This window comes from Scophthalmus maximus, chromosome 20 (genome assembly GCF_022379125.1).
Source record: "Scophthalmus maximus strain ysfricsl-2021 chromosome 20, ASM2237912v1, whole genome shotgun sequence".
Lineage (NCBI taxonomy): Eukaryota > Metazoa > Chordata > Actinopteri > Pleuronectiformes > Scophthalmidae > Scophthalmus > Scophthalmus maximus.
In genome coordinates, this window is record NC_061534.1 from 8,889,177 (window position 1) to 8,911,336 (window position 22,160).

At 43.4% G+C, this 22,160-nt stretch overlaps 2 protein-coding genes across 4 annotated transcripts in view; one reads left to right on the forward strand and one right to left on the reverse strand.

The window, feature by feature from the left end:
- LOC118284757 (WD repeat-containing protein 70) overlaps positions 1-16,974 on the forward strand; it is a 35,209-nt gene extending 18,235 nt beyond the window's left edge. The window contains exons 11-18 of the mRNA XM_035607770.2: positions 3,823-3,922; positions 4,316-4,400; positions 4,502-4,640; positions 10,925-11,025; positions 11,501-11,580; positions 13,115-13,231; positions 14,939-15,101; positions 16,061-16,974. Coding sequence (XP_035463663.1) covers positions 3,823-3,922; positions 4,316-4,400; positions 4,502-4,640; positions 10,925-11,025; positions 11,501-11,580; positions 13,115-13,231; positions 14,939-15,101; positions 16,061-16,148 — 873 coding nt within the window. The 3' untranslated portion in view covers positions 16,149-16,974. The remainder of the gene's footprint in view (positions 1-3,822; positions 3,923-4,315; positions 4,401-4,501; positions 4,641-10,924; positions 11,026-11,500; positions 11,581-13,114; positions 13,232-14,938; positions 15,102-16,060) is intronic.
- A 1,544-nt stretch (positions 16,975-18,518) lies between these two features.
- Positions 18,519-22,160, reverse strand: part of gdnfa (glial cell derived neurotrophic factor a) — a 38,315-nt gene continuing 34,673 nt past the window's right edge. For all 3 annotated transcript variants that reach the window (XM_035607784.2, XM_035607786.2, XM_035607785.2), the window contains one exon: positions 18,519-21,489. In XM_035607784.2, the coding sequence (XP_035463677.2) occupies positions 20,927-21,489 (563 nt within the window). In that variant the 3' untranslated portion in view covers positions 18,519-20,926. The remainder of the gene's footprint in view (positions 21,490-22,160) is intronic.

A 22,160-nucleotide genomic window follows, 5' to 3' on the forward strand; every position in this document is an offset into this window, starting at 1 on the left:
AGTCTGGTTTCACAAACCGGCTGTGTAGATTATCACAGGAAGCATACACCATGGCATCTACTAATGCCAGCCAACATCAGGATAGTAAGTAAACACTCAGGCTTTCGCCACGACAGTATGTGATCTGGAAATAGCTGGGGTGAGTATATGTTTGCAATAAGCAGCTTGAATACAACCACAAGCTACTGATTAAAGGCGCTTTCTTTAGATATTTATTGACCATCCCATTTATTTGGAAAAGAAAGGACAACATTGTGTAAAAATAAATGAATACGAATAAAAAATAGAACATAAAAAAACAAAGACGATTATAAAGGATACATTTATGTTCAACGCAAACAAAAGCGAATGAAGACAGTGTAGCAGAGCATAACAGTACAACATTAGAAAAGGGGGTTAAAACGTGGCATGTGTTATAAGCAGATGGTCTTAATCTTAAAAATCAAGACATCAGATGAAATGAGGAAAAAATATAATGTGGAATGAATGATCAGGGATTGAACGAGAGCTCATAACTTTCCTTACTAGTTGACCCGAGGAAACTTGTGGCTATGGTTAAAACCAAGTTGTTTTAGAAAAAACAAAGGCATTCTTGCCCTGCAGCTCCGTTCCTCTCAGACTCCGCTATTTTCCTACAAACTCCATAAACTGGACAGTCTTCTCTGCTAGTCCCTTCTTTTTTTCATGATTTGTTTCTGAGCTTCATGCAACAGCTCATTAGAAAAGGCAATTACAAGAAAATGGTTCATTAGCATACCCTGTTGTTCATCGTTGAATCCGCCCGACCTATACTTTTGCCTACAGTGTGTAGATGTGTCCACAGTTCTATGAATGGTAATGTTATGTTTGGATAAGCCCCCACTGTCCATGTGAACATGACACAGCAGCGGTCGTGGTCACCACGATCGCATGATTGAAACGGGGCCCCTCACGTCTTTGTTTTAGCCCGTTACCGTTGACTTGTTCAAGCCTTACATGTTGTACTTTAGCTGTTACTTATTAGGTCTGAGATTAGCCTATGGCTTAATTATTCCACATGATTATAAAATGTCTGAGAATGTAGTTTTTAACATTAAATTGACCTTTTCGACTTTCTCCACCAACTCAATTTCAGTGCTGCAAATAAAAGAATAGGAAGATAATCAGAGATAACATATGAAGAAAATGGAATTGAGTCAAAGGCAGTATACAATTAAAATGCTGATGAAATGAAGCAGAAAATTATCCCAGCAGAGACGACAGAGGCTTAGGGGCCAGGGCCAGAAAAAAGTGGAATCCACGTTATCAAGGTGAAGGTGTTATCTGTCTCGTCCAAGTTATTAACTTCCCTCCATTTACTTTGGAAGTGAAGTATGGCCTCGTTTCCATCTTGTATCGTGAGGACACATCACTCATTCACCTCACGCGCCACTCTCCCCTGCTCTTTTTTTTGCCAGCATTTCTCTATATTGCTCTACCTTATCTGTCTCCTGCGCTCTGTGCACACTTGAGATTCCTTATCCTCCTTTCTTGGTCAAAAGCCCGTATTGCTGCAATTCCCTTTTCACTGATTTATTTGCATTCCGTTTAGAATTAATGAAAATGTAGCCGTATAAACCAAGGTTATGTTTGTTTGAGTGTTAGCCAGCCTACTTCGCAGTGTGTTGCTTCACCAGCGTCTAGTAATGATCGATCCCAGTTATCCGGCTGTGCTCAGTCTGCTCTGCACAGGTAAAAAACCAAGGCAGTGAATGTGGGAAGAATATGAGAGAAGACATAGATGAGAAAGCATTCGAATAGTGCTGAAACTAGCAGTTGATTAGTTGACTGACATAAAAATGAACTGGGAGGAATTTGAACACTTTAAATCAGAAGTTGTGGTGGGCATTTACTGAATGAAAAGTCTTATTGATTCGTAGGAATACTTTTCTATAGATTTTGATATAAACTTAAGGTCAGCTAGAGTAACATGAACTTCAACTTCCTCGTCATTATTTATTGATCATCTTCTTTTTCCACTGCTGTTCATTCTTCATAAACTGTCTGTGCTTTTCCAGTTTTTCCCTGGCTATTTCCTTTAGTGTGTGTGTATGTGTGAGAAAGTTAGAGAAAATGATCTGTGTTAGTGGAGGAGTGTTGAGCTGGATCATTTCCAGCCTTACTCTCATCACTGAGCACTGAGGAAGTGCACCGAATGGCAGCCGGTCTTAAAAACAGCTGTTAAGACGAGAAGTAGAAAAAAAGAAAAGCTTCTGTTTGCAGAGGATGTATGGCTGCAGTAACTGTTTGTAAAAGAGTGGTGAAATTTAATGCCGCAGAGATGGAGAAATCCTAGTAATGGTCCCAATTATGGTTCGACCTCAGAAAGCACTGGATGCTCCACTTTCCATAATGTAATTTTAATGTGTAACATTGGTGAAATTACCCTTTAACTGTTTAGGGAGAGGATGGTCTTTACTTTATTCCCCAAATTTTTACAAGAGATTTTGCTGAAGCACTTCTTCCATCCAGCGTCATTGCCTATACTCTGTAATTGATCTTGGTGGTTGTTGATATTCTGAGGTGACGCTTTGAAAGTGTTGTTGCTACTGGATGAGAGTTGTGACTTGACAGTTGTTTAAGGATGGCCATTAATAAGAGAGAATCAAAAGGGCGTTGTCAGCTGAGGGCTGCAGGGAGAAGGCTATGTGGGTGGATTGTGTTTATTATCCCCGACGGCCAGTTTGGCTTACAGTAGTAGTCAACACGCACACATGACAGAAAAAAATGAATACAGGACATGCATAAGCTGCTGTCAGACATGCACGGAAGTTTGGACGTTTTCCTGAACGTCTCCGGAAGGCCTGTATGTGAGAACGCAAAGGTCCTCAAATGTGGATATTCTCTGGTGAGAATACAGCAGGAAAATCTCTGGAAGGTTCCAGGCGAGCTAGTGGCGCTCTACGCAGGCGCCACCCCTCACCTGAATGGTTCGATAATGTTCATGCTGTTGGGTACAGGTCTGACTCATAATTTTTTACAGACATTTTCTCTAATTCATGTCTGAAAAAAGCTATACAAATACATTGTGTGGGAGTCATCACTTAAAAAAAAAAAAGAAATACTTAAAATATATGCCGTAACAATATTGCAATACTATTTTTGGTCGGACCAAAGGAAAATACCAGACATGCACATGCCAATGTAAATCTTTGTGGTCTGTTGTCCTGCTGTGTGTTGGGTGTAGTAAGTAAAGTTTGAGGTATTTCATAAGATGTTGCGGGCTTCATGGTAAAATATATATATAAAGTAAGGTGTTCATTGAGGGAATGGAAAATGTGTGTTGTTTTGAAGACAGAATGAAAAGGTTTTAGTTGCTTATGTCTGCTAGTGAAGCAAAACATTGGCAGTTTCATAGGATAAATTCATCAGATTTTAAACTCTTTTTCATATTGATTATTAGTTGTAAAAAAAATAAATAGCAGTAGGGTTATGGAAATTGCAGTAAGAGCCAGGACTGTTATTAATTTGTATTTATAATTAATGATCAATTCCATCTAGTTATTTTTTTCTCTCTCTCTCTCTCTGTTATGAACTTTCAGACTTGTTGTTATGAATATCCACTGTGTATAAATAAACTTGAAATTGCATTTGCTCAAGCATCTCTATTTCTGTCACTTGCACAGCTCTATTATTAGACGTAAACAGGAGTGACTTCCTGCCATCATGACCCCTGTACTAGACTTTCACTGTCGTACACATTTCGGTAGGACCTGCATCTGAAACTGCAGCCGTGTTACACATCACTTTTGAACCACAAACAAAAATCAATGTACTCAGTCCTTTGTTTTTGTTTCCTTTTAGGTCCATACAAAGTTCCACTGTCGGCAAGCACACACTCCAGGATCAGACACCACCTGCCTCTCTTTTTCTTATGATGGTGTGACTCTCGCTTCACGTGGGGGTAAGAAAAATACCCTACCCTTATCTGCCAAACCCCACAGCCAGCTATTGCCCAAGTTGAGGTCTAATGGTTTATTTAACGCTTTGTCACTTACCTAAAGCGATGAATTTTAAGCAGAGAATGAGCTCATCTCATCACCACCACCAACAGAAGATTACCAAGGACTCACAAGTCTTATATACACAAAAACACCAGCGTGTCTAATATAATCTAGTCAAGATGTTTCTAACACAAAGATAAACAGGAATAATTCTGTGTTAGAGTCCGTCATCTAACATATTTATATAATGTAAATGAGCAATAACTCTTACTGCCTTGCCTTATAGCAAGGAAAAGGTGGCACTGAGTAAACCTAAAGGTTTACTTTTTAACTGTTATCAATTTTTTTTCCAGGTGATGACACATTGAAGATGTGGGATATACGAAACTTCAAGAAGCCAGTGAATGTAGCCACCGGATTAACCAACAACTTTGCAATGTGAGACTCTTCATGTCGTCTTTGCCTGTTTGTTTGTACCTGTAATAAGGACGTTATGCATGAGTTGTGAAATGACGTATATGTGTTTATTTCTCTGTTAGGACTGACTGCTGTTTTAGCCCAGACGACAAGCTTCTTGTAACTGGCACGTCGGTGAAGAGAGATGAGGGAAACGGGAAGCTGGTTTTCTTCGACAGAGCTTCGTTTGACAGAGTCTATGAGATTGAAGTCACCAATGCAGTGAGTTTTTCCTCGATCTCCACGACCTTAAACGCGCTCATTAACATATTTTTCAGCTGGTTGATAAGATCTGTTGTTCATAAAACAAACAAAAAGATACATAATGAATCCACAATCCACAAGTCATTTATTCTCTGTGGAATTACTTGGCTGAAACAAAACTGCGTTAAGATATTTTTTATGATTACATCTTAGAAATACAACAGTAGTCTAATGACACAATTTGAGAGGCTTAGAGATTTGAATGGTCTGATATGAGGATTAACTTAGCCTATTTAAGCCAAGGCACATATTCAATGGATTAGAACTTCATTCTGTTATGTATGTAAATATAAACAGTAAAGATATAGAGTTGTGTACGCCAGAGGAATTTGGAGAGACTTACCTAGAACTGTGCAGTCATCAGCCTCTGTCGTTTAATAAATAATGTAATTTTATGAATGAAATTGGTAAAAGGTCACTACTCATTACTTTTTCTTTTCTGTATAATTATAATCAAATAGCCCAATCCTTTGACAGGCACTAGACTTTTTTCCCCTCTCATATCACCAAGTCTTTTACGCTCATAGTGTCCCATCAAAATAGCAAAATGTATATTTTCTCAATATTGATCCAGGAGGAAAACTTAAAAGCAGCTTAATTTAGGGGAAATGTGGAGGAAGATGAAAGGAGTTATTGACAGGGAAGTGAAGGCAAAAGAGGAGAGTTATAAACTGGTTAGAGACGAGCCAGGAGAAAGTGGAATACTGCGAATGTCATTCCCACAAACCCCTTGGCAGGACAGCTATTGACGCTTTTACGTGTACGGCCTTCTAGTTATATTTGAAATTAAATTTTCTACTGCCACAATTAGCATGTTCCATTCACATGTACAGAGGCCGCGCCGTCGCACACTTTAGCATAATATGTACTTTAGACTAATCCTGCTTTCCCAGAAATCCATTTGGTGAGGGCAACCAGCCATAGGTACTGAAGTGAAGGGCAGGGGTGCTGTCCTCAGAAGCAGGAGGAGCTTCCCTCCTCCTCCTCCTCCTCCTCCTCTCTCCTTCTTCGAGCGCGTTTCATCAGATTTATCACTGTGTATCTGTAGTCATAACAGTGAGGTCCGACAGAGGATAATGGCTTCTAACTTGGTCTCCCTGGCTAAGACAGGACACTTTCAGATGGGCCACTGAGTGAACATGTTTGAGAGAGGGGAGAGAGACAAAAGCTTGGCTTGTTTGCATCCATGCATCCCCCTGCCCTGCCAGCCAGCTGCTGTTAACTCGCAAACCTTGTCACAGCATCTGCACTAAGTTCACACACACACACACACACACACACACACACACACACACACACACACACACACACACACACACACACGCACACACACACACACCACTGCACAGTTGCACTCGCTGTGAGGAGGGGAGGGCGGTCTTTATTTTGGTTGACACATGTTATCCGAGTGAAACTTTGGACTGAATTTGCTTTTATTTACTGTCACTTTTAAGATTCCAGATCTTGGATTAAAACATAAGTAGTTGGATGAAACTTAAAGGCGTCCCTGAAATTAAATTAAAGGATCACTGTTGACTTCAACCTTGAGTGTAAACTTTCAAGTCTGTGCACAATTTTTTAACAATTAAAAAAACAAAACATTGATAAGACAACAATCTGTGTCACATAAACAAAAGTATTAAACTACTATTTGTTGTGTTTCTCAAAATCTAAAGCTCTTGAAACCTGACAGAGCGAAGTAGTGTGTTCCAGGTAAAGCACACTTGAATTTTTTTTTAGTGTTCAGTTCTTCTTGTGTCACTTAAAGACAGTAAGTAACGTTTGCTCTCACTTTCGCTGCAGTGGCGGTATCGCTATAGGCAGCTTCAAAGAAAGACACCAGACACTTTGGGTCAAAGAGTCTGTTTAGAACTTAACAACCTACCTCCTCCCATGCATCACTCTGTGGACGTTTGTCCTCTCTCTCACTTTAATGAAGAGGGTAAACATTTGGAAGTGATTTTTCCATTGGCCTTTCACTCGTTTCCACCATCTGCCATTGTGAGAAATTGTGAGAAAGCTTCAGCACCGTTTCGCTGGGAGGAGGGAAAAGCCTCTCGCCGCCTGCTGCTCACCCGTTGTGCTGAACAGAAATGCAGCGGATTTTCCACAAAGTCCAAGCCAGTGGCACAAACGGTGCACAATCTAGAGACTAGTGCACGCTGCCAAATCACTTGGCCATAGTTTATTTGTCTTAATTGTACTAACGTCTTTATTGTGCTTTAATTATGCTTTTGCATTGAACAATTACCTTTTGAAGCCAAACACTTATTTGTGCAGTTTCTTGCTATAACATAACTTAATTTACAGTAACTGCTTTTGTGTCTATAAAAGCTTTGATGTGTGTCTACATTTTATGTTAAAGGGGCAGGGGCATACACTAAATATGTTATGTTAGACTTTAATATTATTCGTGCACTTAAGAAACCTTTGGCAGTTATCATCAGTTGTTGATAGCCGAGAGAAATAACTGCAATATTGTGAAATTGCGATTGAAATGTTAGTTTTTATTTTTCAGCATTTTGACATTAATATCATAACATCGGAAAGATGAAGGTTCGAGAAACATTTAAAGGGAAGGGTGGCCGCACCACCACATTGTCCAGCCTAGACCATTTTGATTTTCTAGACTTTTGAGTTGATGCATTTTATGGTATTTGATTCAGATTCATCCTCCACGTTCAGTCTCTGATCCCAAACTGCTAATCATTGCTCTAACATTCGCAGTGTAACTAGGTGACCAATGTCAGACTGTATCGATAGCTTTACCCCATTTTCGAAAATAATTTAGATGCAGACCATTTTGTTTTGCAGCCGATCAGGTAATATGGTTGACGTGCACTCGGTGAACCTGATGAATGTACTATTTACTGTGTTTACATCAGCCACCTGCCTCTCAGATGGCCCGAGAATTTAAGTGCAGTCTTTATAACCTGGCGTACCAGGCGGGCGAGTGAAAGGTAGGGCCACCAATCATTCCTAACTAAACAGTCTACATAACCCCAGACCTGGACTCTGGGCTGTGCATGGGAGCGGAGGCTGTTTTAGGCCCATTTAGTAAATACTTCAGACACTCTTAAGCTTATCTTGGTCCATCAAAAAAGGGGAAGGAACCAGGTGAGACCCTGCTGACTTTTAAAGCACTGAGCTCGTTGGCTGGATTTCAAACGGTGACCAAGTGAAACCTGCAGCCGTCCTGCACTTTCTGTGCATTTCTTCTGTATGTGTGTGTACCTGTCTTCCGGTGATGTGTATTGAGGGATTGCCTGCACTTGTCGACTTAAATGTTTGCATCACACTGAGACTAGTTAGTCATGGGAGTTATACGTGTTGAATATTGCAGTATGACTCGTGACACTTTTAAACACACCTTGTTGTTCTTTAAGAAAATGTCACGGCGTAAAATAACTAATTGGTGGAAAAAGAGAATCTGATACACCATCAGTATTGAAACACCAATATCGGTATTGGTGCCAGACAGTAGTTACCTTTATTTAGTGGATCAGGTAATCTATTGAGTTTCTATAATATGATATACCTGTGCTTTGTAGTGATATTCAGTTTCACTTGAAGGTCAAAAATTCAACATGATCAAAATGAATGAATTTTGAATGACCTGTTATCTGTTTTTTGAATGACCTGTTATCTCCTGCTCGATAACTCTTGGACGGTGAGCTGCTCGCTGTGCTCTTCAAAGAGGCCATTGATATGAATGGTTCCTCATTCATCCTCAGTAAGAGCAGCCGAGCTTGAAAAAGGAAGAAGGGAAGACTCAACTTTTGTTTGAAACTATTTTTTTCTTGTGCATTTAACCAAGTACAATCTTTTAGAAGGGGTAAAAGCCGGTTATTCCCTGAAGAGATGTCATACTCAAACACAGACGGACACACTCAGTGTGTCGCTGAGGTCCTAAGAGTGGCCTCCTCCTTCCCCTCGCTGCGTTCAGTTGGCCGGTGTTACTCGGCCTGTCAGAAGCGGTGCACATTTGGATCCACTCACCAGAGACTAAACAAGGCACTCAGCTGTTGTGTCCCATTAGTGCTGCATAACCTTATTTCATAATCAGCATGCAAACTGGCCGAGTGGCTGTTGTCTTATTTACCCCTAATCAGCCTTTGGTATTTTTATCTGGTGGAATATAGAAGGCTGCTACTGGAGCGCTGACTGATTAAAGTTTCCTCCTCCGCAATGTGATGTAATTTTGTGGACGTGAAGCGTAAACAGGGGCTCGTAGAGTATAAACACGCTGCCCTGAATATCTGGAAAGCGGTCTTACTATTGGACCGGACTGAGCTCTGCTTGGATGTGGATCCAGCTGGGGGTGGGCCCCACTTAAACTGATCTGTCCGGGGGGGGGGGGAGAGAAGCTGCTCTGGTTTGCCTGTTCCACTGTTGACAGAATGATTTGTTTGGTCTGAAGTGGCAGTTTTCCGAACTTGACTGGGCTGCAATTGCCTGGCTGTGTTGTCACTTTTGTTTTGATTTTGCTGCCTGATTTGGGCCGCTCTGCGTCGTGTTGCTGTGCTGTTGCGAAAAAATTCCTCCAGCTTTGACAGCACCTGCGGAGTGTAACAGTCGTCTCTGCTTCCCCTCGCTTGTTGGGACTGTCGGCGTTGCTTTAGCCACACCGACGGGGCAATTTATAAGCCATTACACATTTACACTGAAGCACATCCACAGAGGGGAGACGTCATTTGGTCATGATATATGTTTTCAGCTTCTTATGGGAGCTTGTACAGCCATTTTCATTTTTCTTCCATTGAGTTATTTGTAATGCTAAGACAATAGAATACAACATCTGCAGTGCAAACCGATTTAAAGTTGTGATTATTAAGTCTTTCATTTGAACTGTTTATCCGTTATCTTATTTTATATATATATATATTATACGCAGAATATATAAGGCTGGTGTTAAGCACCAGATCATTCTATCAGTTACTGCTGGATCATGATCTGTTTGAGCAGATTAACCCTCATCTGTCCCATGAGCTGCCGGCCTCACAGTGTAGAAATATACGTTTGATGTGTCTGTAAAGTTTCAGCAGATTGTGAATAACTTTAATGACATTTTAAGCACAGACATAGTCTTAATTAATTTGCAGAAATTGTATTTTTGTAATAACAGATTTTTTGTTTTAGCTAGATCTAATATTTTATCCGTTCACCTCAAATTGTTAAACACAAACTAGCCATGCTTGTATTTCGTCCGTGTGTGTGCGCGTGTGCCTGCACGCGTGAGTGCGTGTGTGAGATTGAGACTCCTTCCCCTGGTATCATGGTGGGAAGCTGAACAGCTGGGCGCTAAGCAGCTTTCGCCATCACAGAATCTGGATGTCCCAGTCGTTGTCCTACCCACCCCCCATCCTACAGTATGCTCCGGTCCTAGACACCCCCCCCCCCCACAGATTGCCCTCTCTGTTCCACATAAAGTCTCAATCATGCCTCAAAAATGATCTTCCAACGGGAGCGCGCGCGCGCGCGCGCACACACACACACACACACACACACACACACACACACACACACACACACACACACACACACACACACACACACACCAGATGTACAGTGTAAATCAGAGTAAATCCAGTGACTTCTCAGACTTTTGGACCCCACTGAAATAGACGTGTGTTAATGATGATGGTCTTTAACACAAGTTGTGACAGAAGGTTATGATGCTAAAGTTGTGCGTGTGTGTGTGTGTGTGTGTGTGAGAAGAAAGGAGGGACAACTGCAGGAAGTCTAGCTCTTTTTTATACTGTAGCTTCTAAATCACAGACAGAACAGAGACTTCCTCTCTGTCCAACAACTGGGGTTGTATTTCTCTCTCTCTCACACACGCACACGCACACAAACACACACACCTCAGGATAAATGTGGTCACATTTGCCTATTGGCACTGGGCCATCTGTCACACAGACGGAGGGATCCAGCCCTCATCCCAACAACCAAATATAGTCAACTAGAGCAGCAGAGCATGCTCGGACTGATCCCCACTGCACCACAGCCAACCTGGGTCACACACTCACAATACTTTCGACAATAAAATGACGATGGCTGCCTTCTGTAAGCGAGAAGCACAAACATCCTCGCTAATAATCGAGAAACTTGCTCTCCCTCCCTGATGTGAGCTGTTATTCCAAAGCCTGGCCTCCTTTCCTCAGACGTACCACCTTAAATTATTGTACAGTTACATTCAACTGTGTTTTCACGTTTATGTCTTTCCTTGTGTGTGTTTCCAGAGTGTCGTCCGCTGCCTGTGGCACCCAAAACTGAACCAGATAATGGTAGGAACTGGGAACGGACTGGCTAAGGTCTACTACGACCCTGTCAAAAGCCACAGGTATCTGCGATTTACACCTTTGGGAATCTGTCTGGCGTAATTTTCTTTTTACTTTTTATTGATAACAAAAACCACCAGCCGCCACTTTCAGAGTTTCATTTAACCAACAAAAACGATGAATGGTGAGAGCGGGAAAATATCCACTCTTACTTACTTACCGTCTCTGTAGCCATAGACATGCTATTAAAAATCAATCTGGTTGTATTGAATAATGAAATGATATTTACACATCTGTCATGTTGTCTTGACAACAATTGAGTTCATGTGACACCATTTCGACTTTGTCTCGCCTTATTCATGGAAGAGAAAAAAGTCGTTGACCAACGTATTTAGCATTTTCAATAATGCTTTCAGTACTATTTTAAGTCTCTTGTCCGGTGAATTTTTAAAAAAGGCGGGGCTTATCTTTGATGCCTTGTTTTCCATCTGAGGCCTTTCAAAAAGCATCATTTGTAACCAACTGGCTCTTTTCCAGAGGGGCTAAGCTGTGTGTGGTGAAGAGCAAGCACAAAGAGAAGCATGCAGAGACGCTAACACAAGATTACATCATCACACGTAAGTTCTTAATTGTCTGCACACGCAAACACACACATCGGTTTCATATACGTACAGTACCCTCCGAGGTTTTCTGCCACCCGATGAACTTCAATCCTAATCCTCAGCTCTCTCGCCTTCCCGTGCATGGGATCCAGCTATTTTACACATCACCTTTTAATAAGTTAACAAGTTACTGAAGCAATTAAAGTGAAGTGGCATTGTCAAAGCCCTCCAGCAATTTAGTTCACCTTGAGCCACGACCCCATCTGCTCTGCGCTGCTCTTCACATGATACAACAGTTCAAACACTATCTCATATGGGAGTGGGGGGCTTTGTGAGGAGAGTGTGTCACAAGCCCATTAGCTGATGGAGTAGGGTTCGGATGAGCGGATCGACAGCCCCTGGGCACCGTGCCACGCAGCAGCCATGAGGTCAATGTGTTCCGCAGCCATGGCAGATCACGCTAAGGACAGCCACCTCTCCCACCTCTGCTGCATGATCTCCTGCTGGTCCACACCACACACACACACACCTCATTCCACCCGTCATATCACCGGCACACGAGGCGGTCACCTCCTCTGTGCGTGCCTCGCACCCCATGGCCCCCACGCCGAAGACATGAACCTACAGTGACCTTGACACGTCGTCCCCTGATTGGCTGCAAAGACCCAATTCAGACGCCATTTAGTGTTTGGTCTGCCGCAACCTTTTCAGGTGCATCATGTGATTTCATTGCCATGCCAACAGGGTGTGAAGCAGGCAGGCGTTTGACTGACACAAGCGGTGAGTGACGCACTTGACGCCCTGGCACTGGAAAATCAGAGGGGACGGGAAGCAAGTGATGGCCCATTGAGAAAAGCGAGGGAATCTGTTAACAGTAACCTTTTTACTTAATGTAGCGTGGAGGAGAGGAATTAACACTGAACAGCGACAGGGCTCCTGAATGGAAAATCACTTTATCTCGCCCTTTAAAAAAAAAAAAAAAAAAAGGGTCTCTTTGTAAGCCCCAAGGAGAAGAGCTGAGCACATACACTCGCATTACACAAACACAAGCGGTTGTGCACACACACTCGCTCCCCCCATCTCGCACACACCTTTGAGGGCACTCGTTCACAATCACTCATGCACACGTTCACTCGTGGATTTAAGCGCTGCAGGCCTTTTATTGTGATAGTGTTCACGAAAGTGTGAAGAGTAATTGTCTGGATCTAAACACGCAGGATATAATGAATGTGTTTGGTGTGCACTACGGCAAAAAGAGTACAAAAAAGGTGAGGTGCTGCCAGGGATCAACAGGTGTGTGGGTGTATTTGTATGTAAACACAGTGTGTGTCTCCTGCGAGGTGTAGTAGTGGCAGGTGAGATTGAGACGGTGTGTTTCGGGCACACTCTCTGGACACGCTTGCCTTCATTCAGGGAAGTAATATATGCGAACACCGAACATGTTGCCAGACGACCTGCCTGCTTATTTGTGTGGCTGTGCTATGTGATCTTGCAGTTTTGAGTTACCTCAGCAACTTGATTATCCATGTGTACCCCTGTGCGTCTGCAGCTCACGCCCTTCCCATGTTCAGAGAGGCCCGACAGCGGAGCACACGAAAACAGCTGGAGAAGGACAGACTCGACCCCAAGAAGTCCCACAAACCCGAGCCACCAGTATCCGGACCAGGTAACGTGCAGAACATAAAAAAAAAAGGATAAAGGATAATGTTTCTGGTAGCCAAGGCATGAATCGTGCAGATATGAAATACTGTCATGCATAGATTGATAGAGTTATCTAAACAAGAGTTAAGTAACGAGGTAGGCTTTAGTTCTGTAGCGTTTTTTTCTTAAGCATATTCTAATTCATATTAATAGGTGTATGAACGCACGATACTGTTAGAGAGAAATATACAAATCCACAGTTGTTGACATCTTCAGCATTATGCAATCCAGCTGAAGTTTGAGCGCTCGAACAGCTCTGCTCCCACTTGGCCTCGCAAAGATTCATCGCAGCCTGCTGTTGCCTCATATTTCTTAACTGCCGGGACATAATGATGCATTGTAGACGCTCTCTGGAACCCGTGTGCTCAGTGTGTTTATATTTTCACTTTAATACACACACGTGCGTGCGCGCACACACACATCTACAAATGCCATGCATGTGCATATTCATGGTTACAATTCAAGCTCCGTTCCAATAGGCCAAGGTGCCAGACAGCGTTCCTTGATTTACTGTATCCCCGCTGGTTTATTGCTGCAGTCCTCGGTTATTTCTTTTCACTTTCACTGTTGTTTTTTTCACTTAGTCCTCCAGCGCTACTTACTTAGAAAAGTCCCATGGTTCCACGGCGCAATAAAGTGCACTCTGGATTGAAAACCCCCGCCTAAATCCGAGGGCGAATAAAAATCTTCTCAAGGTCCCTTACATGAAAATAGGTTTGACCACTTGATCGCAGGCCAGCAGTCTTTACACGACAGGCTGTATTTATATTGTTTATCCTCTGCGTGAATTAACTCGCATAAGTGCAAGGTAATGCTCCGTGGTTGGCAGGATGCTTACAAGCTCTGGAGAGACCTGCCTCTCAATCCCCAAACAACCCCGCTGCCCAAGTACAGCAGGAAATACCTCTGTGTTTTGAAGTATGTGAATGTACAGTATTGATGTGTGCGTGTCCCTGTCCTATCCTTGATCTTTTAAGACATCTATAATAATGTCCTCTCTGGAAAGCAGGACATTTTTACCCCCCAGAGGCTCCATTAGCTGTAGTGAAGTCCGGCCAACACTCAGACGTACTCCAGCTTCAGCGGAGACCCTTGTAGCTTTTATGCACGACTTTGGGAAACAAGAATGTAACTGCAAAAAGAAAAAATGAATCTAAGCAAAGTCATAAAAAGATCAATAAACTATTACTAATACATTTTTTTTTTTAAAAAACAGTTTAAAAGAATTGCTCCTCACTTCATCCTTGATGCTAAGTGACACGACCGTCCGAACACAGAGATCACGGTGGATCACAGCTGGTACGGCTTAGTGGGTTACACCGCTGACTTTTGTACAGAAGGTCGGGGTTCGATTCCAGGTCATCCCAGTGTGGGCACTTAGGCAAGGCCCTTAATGTTATCTGCCACGATGATTGTAAGTCGCTTTGGAGGGGGGAAAAAGCGTCAGCAAAATAAAATGTAGATTAACAAATGATGACATCATCTGGCAGCAATGCCTCGGCCAATAGCAGACTGCTATGTCAGGCATCACACAGTGACATTTAATTTTGACATCATAACACTATGACGGGTATATAACAGAGAAACAAACAAAAAGTCTGTCATCTAACATTAAAAAGTTGTGTTCTTCTTCTGCACAAAAATCAAATTCAGTAATCGTGTGTCCCAACAGGTCGGGGAGGCAGAGTCGCAGCTCACGGCGGAACGCTATCGTCGTTCATTGTGAAGAACATTGCTCTGGACAAATCGGACGACAGTAACGCGCGAGAGGCCATCCTGCGTCACGCCAAGGACGCGTCAGAGAACCCTTACTGGGTTGCACCGGCGTACAAACAGTGAGAAAGAAACTGCTACTTTTTTCCTTAGTAAAAATAGGACTCATTCACACACAAACACACCATTGTGTCTCTTCCTTCCTCACTCACTCATCTTCTCTTGTTTCTTCATTAGCAGTCGGTGTAAGCTGAATACCTCGAGTGCTGTTCATGGTATTGTGAGAGCACTTGGGTTTCTTCCTCCTGGTGTGACACATAAATGTTTAAAGAGCTGTACAGTTTTACAGCTGCACTCGTCCAACTGCAGCAACGACTTCAGATCACTATCGAGCTGCTGCAGACAAGTCCACACATCTTCCTTAACTTTTCCAAATGGGCTGTATGTGTTGCTCCAGACTTTTTATTTCTCGGCAGGGACATCTCTAAAAGATTCACACCGAGCAAGTGGGCGCCATCCCTCGCCTGCATGTTCTGTAAATGAACAATCTCCTTCATATGGGAACGGCAAACTTCAGACTAAATTCTCCAGACATTTGCCAGAGTTCATTTCTGAAAGCAGCTTCAGACACAATGAAAGTGTGGAATAAAGCTGTGAGCCAAATCAAACTTTCACAGATATGCAAGATTTTCTATAGTTCAACATACTAGTGACGTTCACCATCGGCGGCAGAGCTTTCCCTCCCTCCCTCCCTCTCTCTGTCTCAGGCATTATGGTTCATAGATCTCTGTTTGGCTCGGAGACGTTAAACATCCAGTTGAATCTACGGAGGAACAGCTCGGTGAAAAGCAGACCCAGTATCCACTGGGTCTGAGCTACTGTTCAGTCCTCTGCTTCATACAAGCCTGAACTTCCTCCAGCCTCCGTCGGACCATATAGAAGAAAATCTGAAATGTGTCTGAGGCACCACAGTTGTTGTTTTTTCTCTAACTTCTTAAATCTCTGTCATCTGGTTGTTTTTTGTTCTTTAACTCTTAACTGTCTAATTGCGCCACTCTTTGTTTTTTGTGAATCCCTTTAGGACCCAGCCGGATCCCGTGTTTGCAGAGGAATCGGAGGAAGATGAAGAAGCTGAAAAAGAACCAGAGTGGAAGAAACGCAAGATCTGAGAGGCTTCACGGCAGTTGATTCTCTGTAGGATTGTTGACAGGGTGGGCCTGTGGTTGGGTTCAGTGCACCACTGCCTCTCAGGGTCAGTCCTGGAAAACAGAGCATCAGTTAAATTACTAAATTGTTCAGTCCCCGTTCTCCCTCCTGGAATTGTTTTCTGTGTTTATGTTTGCTTCTGTGTTGAGGGGAAGCACATACATGTGCAGGCATTTTAACTTGTCAGGCATCATATCATTTTATACATCACTTTTTTTCTCTCATTGAAATTCATCAACCATTGGTAGAATTTGGATTTTTATTATTTTCATCATCTCCATTGTCCCCTCCTCACACGCCTCCAGAGTTGGCTGATGCCTCATAAATCAGATCCATATTTTGTGGCCTGGTTCTGTTATATCAACGGTGAAGTACAGTTTGTGAAAGAGAAAGTTACATTTTAAAAATTACAGAAATTTCAGCCAGTTTTACAATGGAATATTTTTTTAAAGCTTTACTGTAGTTGTATGTGATACACAGAGCTTCATCCAGGTACCTGCAAATATAGTTTTCCGTATTCTGCTCCACCTCAACAGAATTTCTTGTGTTTCTTGTCAAACAGTGATACGTTTTATTCAAAATGAAGGGCAATCAGTTTTTACTTGCTGATCAAAGAAATTCTTCTGGCGAAAATTAAACATACATTTTGTGATTTTTTTTTTTGCGAAAACAACAATAATGATGATGATCTGGAATTTCTCTTTCTATCCGAATACCTTGAATGACCTGTACAGTGTCCATAAGTATTTGAACTGAAGGAGAATACCACAACATGCAGATCTAATGAAACCCATGTTTGAGTTCTTTACACATCTCTCTGGAATGCAACCTCTGCCGACAACATGCAAGTGGTCTTTTGTTTCTCAAGCGCAGCTCACGTGGCTCATGTCACCGGACGAATGTTGAATTTTACTGACGTGGTGGACAAAAGCTTCCACCGTGTGACGTTACGGCCTGTCTCGTACAGTCCGTGGAAAGTCTTCACACTCTTCTGTCGCCGAGCTGGTGTTTATACTCAAGTGAATTAACAATGGCTGAAACTGTAGAATGAGCTCGTGTCATTCCCGGCCCAAACCAAAATTACAAGCAGACAAACCGAATGTCTCCGTGTCCTGGCAGACGTCCTCTGCCCATAAAATCACTACGAGACAAAGAAATACCAGCACAAGAAATATGGAAGGACTAAAAAAATAAGTAAATTGATATTTTAAAGAGGAACGCAATGTAGAGAGGGGAGGAGAATAGCTTCTCATATTATACGTTTTCTGTGACTTTACTCTGCTGTTACTTCTGTAAGAAGTGGTTATTCATGTGGTTATATATGTATTTATCTAACTAAACACTAAAATTATCCATCAGTTGGATGCTCAGGCTGCACAGACCGGAGTTTCTTTTTGTGATACCAATGTAAATCTTCCTGGTACTCTGTTCTTTAATTCAACAATCTTATTATATATGTAACAATTTAACCCCCCCCCCCTTTTTAAAAATGTAACAGTAATGTCCTTTTTTTATACAAGTAGTTTTACAGTGAAATTTCTAACAGTAACAGTAATTCTCCACTACTACTCGACCTGTGGTCAGTTCACCCAAATGACCTCTGATGGTTCGCGTCTGTCCGATAAACAGGACGGGGCCAAATGTTAGTGCAGCTCAGATCATTCAAAAGTTACGTTCAAGTCACAGTTGGAGGATGAGGCTGACTATATTCTACTGTTTGTAAATACCAATACTGTACCTCCCAGCTCCAAGCCCACTGGCTCCTACAGTAGACGACATAACCCTTAAAAACAAGTATCACATATATACTTTCATTAAAAAGGGGCTAAATGAGTTCCTTAAACAGTTGGACACTGATTTGGACCTGCAACGAGAAGAATTGACAGTTGACTTCCCCCCCAAAAAGGCTCTCGTGGTGCCTCAACTATACAACACACACACACACACACACAACCCCCCCCCCCCCCCCCCCCCCCCCCCCCCTTGACCTCCCGCTTAATGACTCACTGTCTGCACTGCCGCCGTTTTCTCATCAGCATTTACATATCTTCCTTGCACAGTGGAAACATTCGGGAGCGCCTTGATTTAGAGCTCGGTGGCGCTTTACTGCCGGCGTTTGTTTACTGTACGACCCTGGGCCGGTGTTCAGGAATGCAGAACAGGAGGGGGACGCCGCGACGTCGGGGCCATCTCTCGAAAACCATCCTCCATTTTCACCCCCCCACACAAAATTCTACGTGTCGCCCCGACCCTGTAAACACGTCCCAGGCAAATTGGCACCATCTGGCACCGGAGAGCATTATTTTGTACATGGCAGAACACCAGGAGACGCATTTCATTTAATAGAAACAAGTTTAATTCTGTAAAAAGTTATAAAATGAATATTGTACAAAAATAAAGTTTGCCAAGAGCTTTGGTTCTGTAACACAAAACAAGTGAGACAACATGACAGGTTGTATCCCCCCCCCCACAGGGGTGTTAACACAGTGAAAACAAATTTCCTTTAGCATTTACCTTGAAACGGTGGGAACTAATCAGCATGGAGCAGTTTGAGCAGACAGTCGCGCTGATGAGGGCTAGTTTACAGTCGACACTTCAACGTATGGTGCGGAGGAGCGGCGAGGCGCACCGAGGCTTCTGGGAAGTCTCCTAACTGCACATTCTCATCTGGAAAGGCTTACGCACAAATCAGTTGTTAAAGGGGGAAGATGATCCAATTGATGAGGTATGCTGCGATAAAAGCTTGAGGTTTTTTTTCCCTTCTTTCTCCCCTCCGTGTAGTATTTGGCCTAAATTCAGCCTGATGCAGTGGATTTGTTCTGTTTGCGGGGGGATTACACAGTAAAGCTGGCTCGCTTGCTTGCTGCTGGGTGGGCACAGATACCTTGGTCCCTAATCCGTGCTAACATCGAGACCCGACCCAAGGGCTCTCTTTGTTCCGCCGAGAGCGATTCCCCCCTCGCGGGGTCTCCGTGGGCACAGCAGCTTGCCTTTTTTTTTTTTTTTTAAAGAGCCTCCTGTTTTTTCCTGAAATGTATATTTCCGCTACAGTTTGGGAATAAATTTATAACCTGGACAAGTTATGACATGTAGAGAGCATAGCCGAGCCGACTCCATCTTCTCGTCTGCAGATATTCACATCAGTTGTAGTTTACAGTATCTGGATCTTCCTTTAACTGTCCCCAAAAGGCCTCGGCCAGTGGGGATATTCGGTTAAGACTCGTATTGGAGGATCGCTTTCAAATCCCCCTCTCAGAGAGTAAGATCTGTCCGTCGGAGCCGAGACAGAAGACACGGGCAGTCCCCATGAACTTTAAAAACACAGCAAAAAAGCCTTTTGCTCAGACTTGGTGCGAGGCCAGAGTGAGGTTTCGGGTGACGTGCGCTGATGGGCAGGTACTCTAGCAGCTTCTGTACTCCATCACTCCGAGGACAGATCCTCGAAGGCACCTGCAGATCCCTCGGAGAGGAACAGACTCTCCGTTCTGGATGTTAATTAAAAGATGTGGTGTGGAGTGACGGAAAAAATCTATTTGAGTCATTTGCCTCCTTGTAAACATACAGTGAAATAATAATGTCAGAGTCTGATTCATCTGTACCCAGGTGCAGTGAGGAGAGGAGCAACGTCGGAAAGTCCCCTGACTTGGCATGGACACGTTGGTGGAAATGAGGTGAACCCCCCCCCCCCCCAAAGTGTTTTTTAATCTACTCTGCCGTCCCTAAGAACACTCCAAAAACAACAGATCACTTCAATCTAAAATCTTCTATTGGTCCCGTCCTCCGTCTCTTTTTACTCTTCTTTGACTTTTGATTTTTTTAGATGATATTTTTGGACTCATTAATTGAGAAACCCTGGAATCTAAGTGAAGCGTATAAACATCGTGTGTGTGTGTGTCAGGTAGAAGATGTTTCATTGAGAAACTGCTCCACCGTGGCAACATCCAGGACAAACAGAGCTTTTCAATAAATAAGGAAAACTAAAAAGAAAAGAAATGGTTTGAAATAAATAGCAATAAGTTAATTCCATCTTAATAAATATACCTCTTATACACACGTGTATATATATATATATATATATAATATACATATATATATTTTATATATATATATGATTGGATTTAATGTAGAAGTCTTTTGTTGAACCCCCGGAGTGGTATTGTCTTATCACTTGGCTCGGAGTGTAAGTGTCGACAGCCAGCGGAGGAGATTTTGACTGCAGCTGATCCACAAATATTTGAATCCTCATAGCTCTGCGTTCGTCCGCAGTCTGAGGAGCCAGGTGAAGAAAAACAACGCACGTTCTCAGGAGAATTCATTCTTCATTCCTTCACTCTGTCGCAGTCAGCGAGTCCGGTGTAACAGCACTGTTTCTTCTGAACATTGACCTGAGGGGTCAGGTCGGCATGTGTCTGACTGAACCGTCAAATACTGGTCGGGGGGAATCGGCATTGACTGAGTGTGAACTGTCAAATACCTGGGATTCACCACAACTTCGTCAGAGCTGAAGAAGCCTCTTGGATGAGAGGAACCACAACCACGTCCAGTTGCTCCTGATTCACCACCCTTCGTGGTGAACCGCCAAAGTTAACTGCGCCGTCCTTTGACTGACCAAAAAGAGAGACGACGCGCCTCCTCCGCGACCTCATTTCCCCACAGCGACCCCTCCCTTCGCAGTGCCAGCTTGCGGCGGTGATCCTTAGTCCACCGGGCGCCCGGACGCGTGATCTCCGTCACGATCTCCTCAGACACAGCCGCACTTCCGAGCAGAATGCTTCTTCAGCGTGTGGTACACCACGTTGTCGTCCAGGAAGGACAGGTCGTCGTCGAACGCGATCGGCCGACAGCAGGTGCGAGAGGGCGTGTCCTTGTCCAGCTTCTTATTGTGCGTGAGGTTGTTCAGGATCTTGTCGTAGTTGGTCTCCGCCTCCACGCAGGGGCCGCTGCAGTAGCGGAAGATCAGCTCCTCTTTGGTCTGGTAGCCCAGCCCCAGGTCCGTCACGTTGAGGTGGACCTCCTTGAGCAGGCAGCCTCGACTCTGCACCGTTACCCTCTCCCTTCCCTTGTCGCCTCGGCCCCCTTTGCCGCCTCGACCGCCCCCTCGGCCCTGACCTCGCCTCCTGTCGCCGTGTCCTCTCCCCTCGCCCCTCGCGCCCCCCGTGTTTGCTGCCGCTCCCCTCTGTCTCTGCTCCCTCCGTCCCCTGGAGCCCCCGTAGGGATCCGACGACCTCCGGAGTCGGCCGATGGTGGCCTCGATAAAATCCATCACGTCGTCAAACTTCTCCGGATAGAGACCGGCGACGTCATCTGGAGGATACAGAAGGAACAGATCCACTTAAAAAGATGGTATTTTGAAATCATAATTTCGTCACTGACACGGACACTAAAGAATAGATTCCTTAGACGTCACCTCATCAATACTCGGCAACATGCTGATCAAGTGCTGGACACCAGCATAATTTTGCACATTAGATATTCTATCTTATGTTGTACATATTATTTTGCTCCGCAACTTCTCACACACTTCTGCAATTGCTTGCCGTTTAAAGATAAATAAATAATTCAAGCCATCTCTTTTGTTTTCAATGTATCAATTTAAACATATTAGATAATAGTAGTATTCACTTAATGCTATAGTTTGACATTTTAGGAAATGCAATTCACTTAGCTTACTTCAGCATAAAGACTGTAAATGGAGGTTAACAGCTACAATCCTGGCTCAGTGTGAAGGTTCAAGAAACACATCTGCCGACACCTAAAGTTTGCTAATTACATGTTATATCTCATTTGTTTAATCTGTCCAGAAACCAAAGTGCAAAAATAGCAATTTGACGATTTTTTTCGTGGCGGACCCGTTCTTTGGCCCCGAGCAGTAACTTTCCATCTCTCTTTTCTTGCCTGGCAACATGTCAGGCTTCCGTATGTTGGACAGATAAGACCGGGCTATTGATCTTTCCATCTAATTCTCTGCCAGAAAG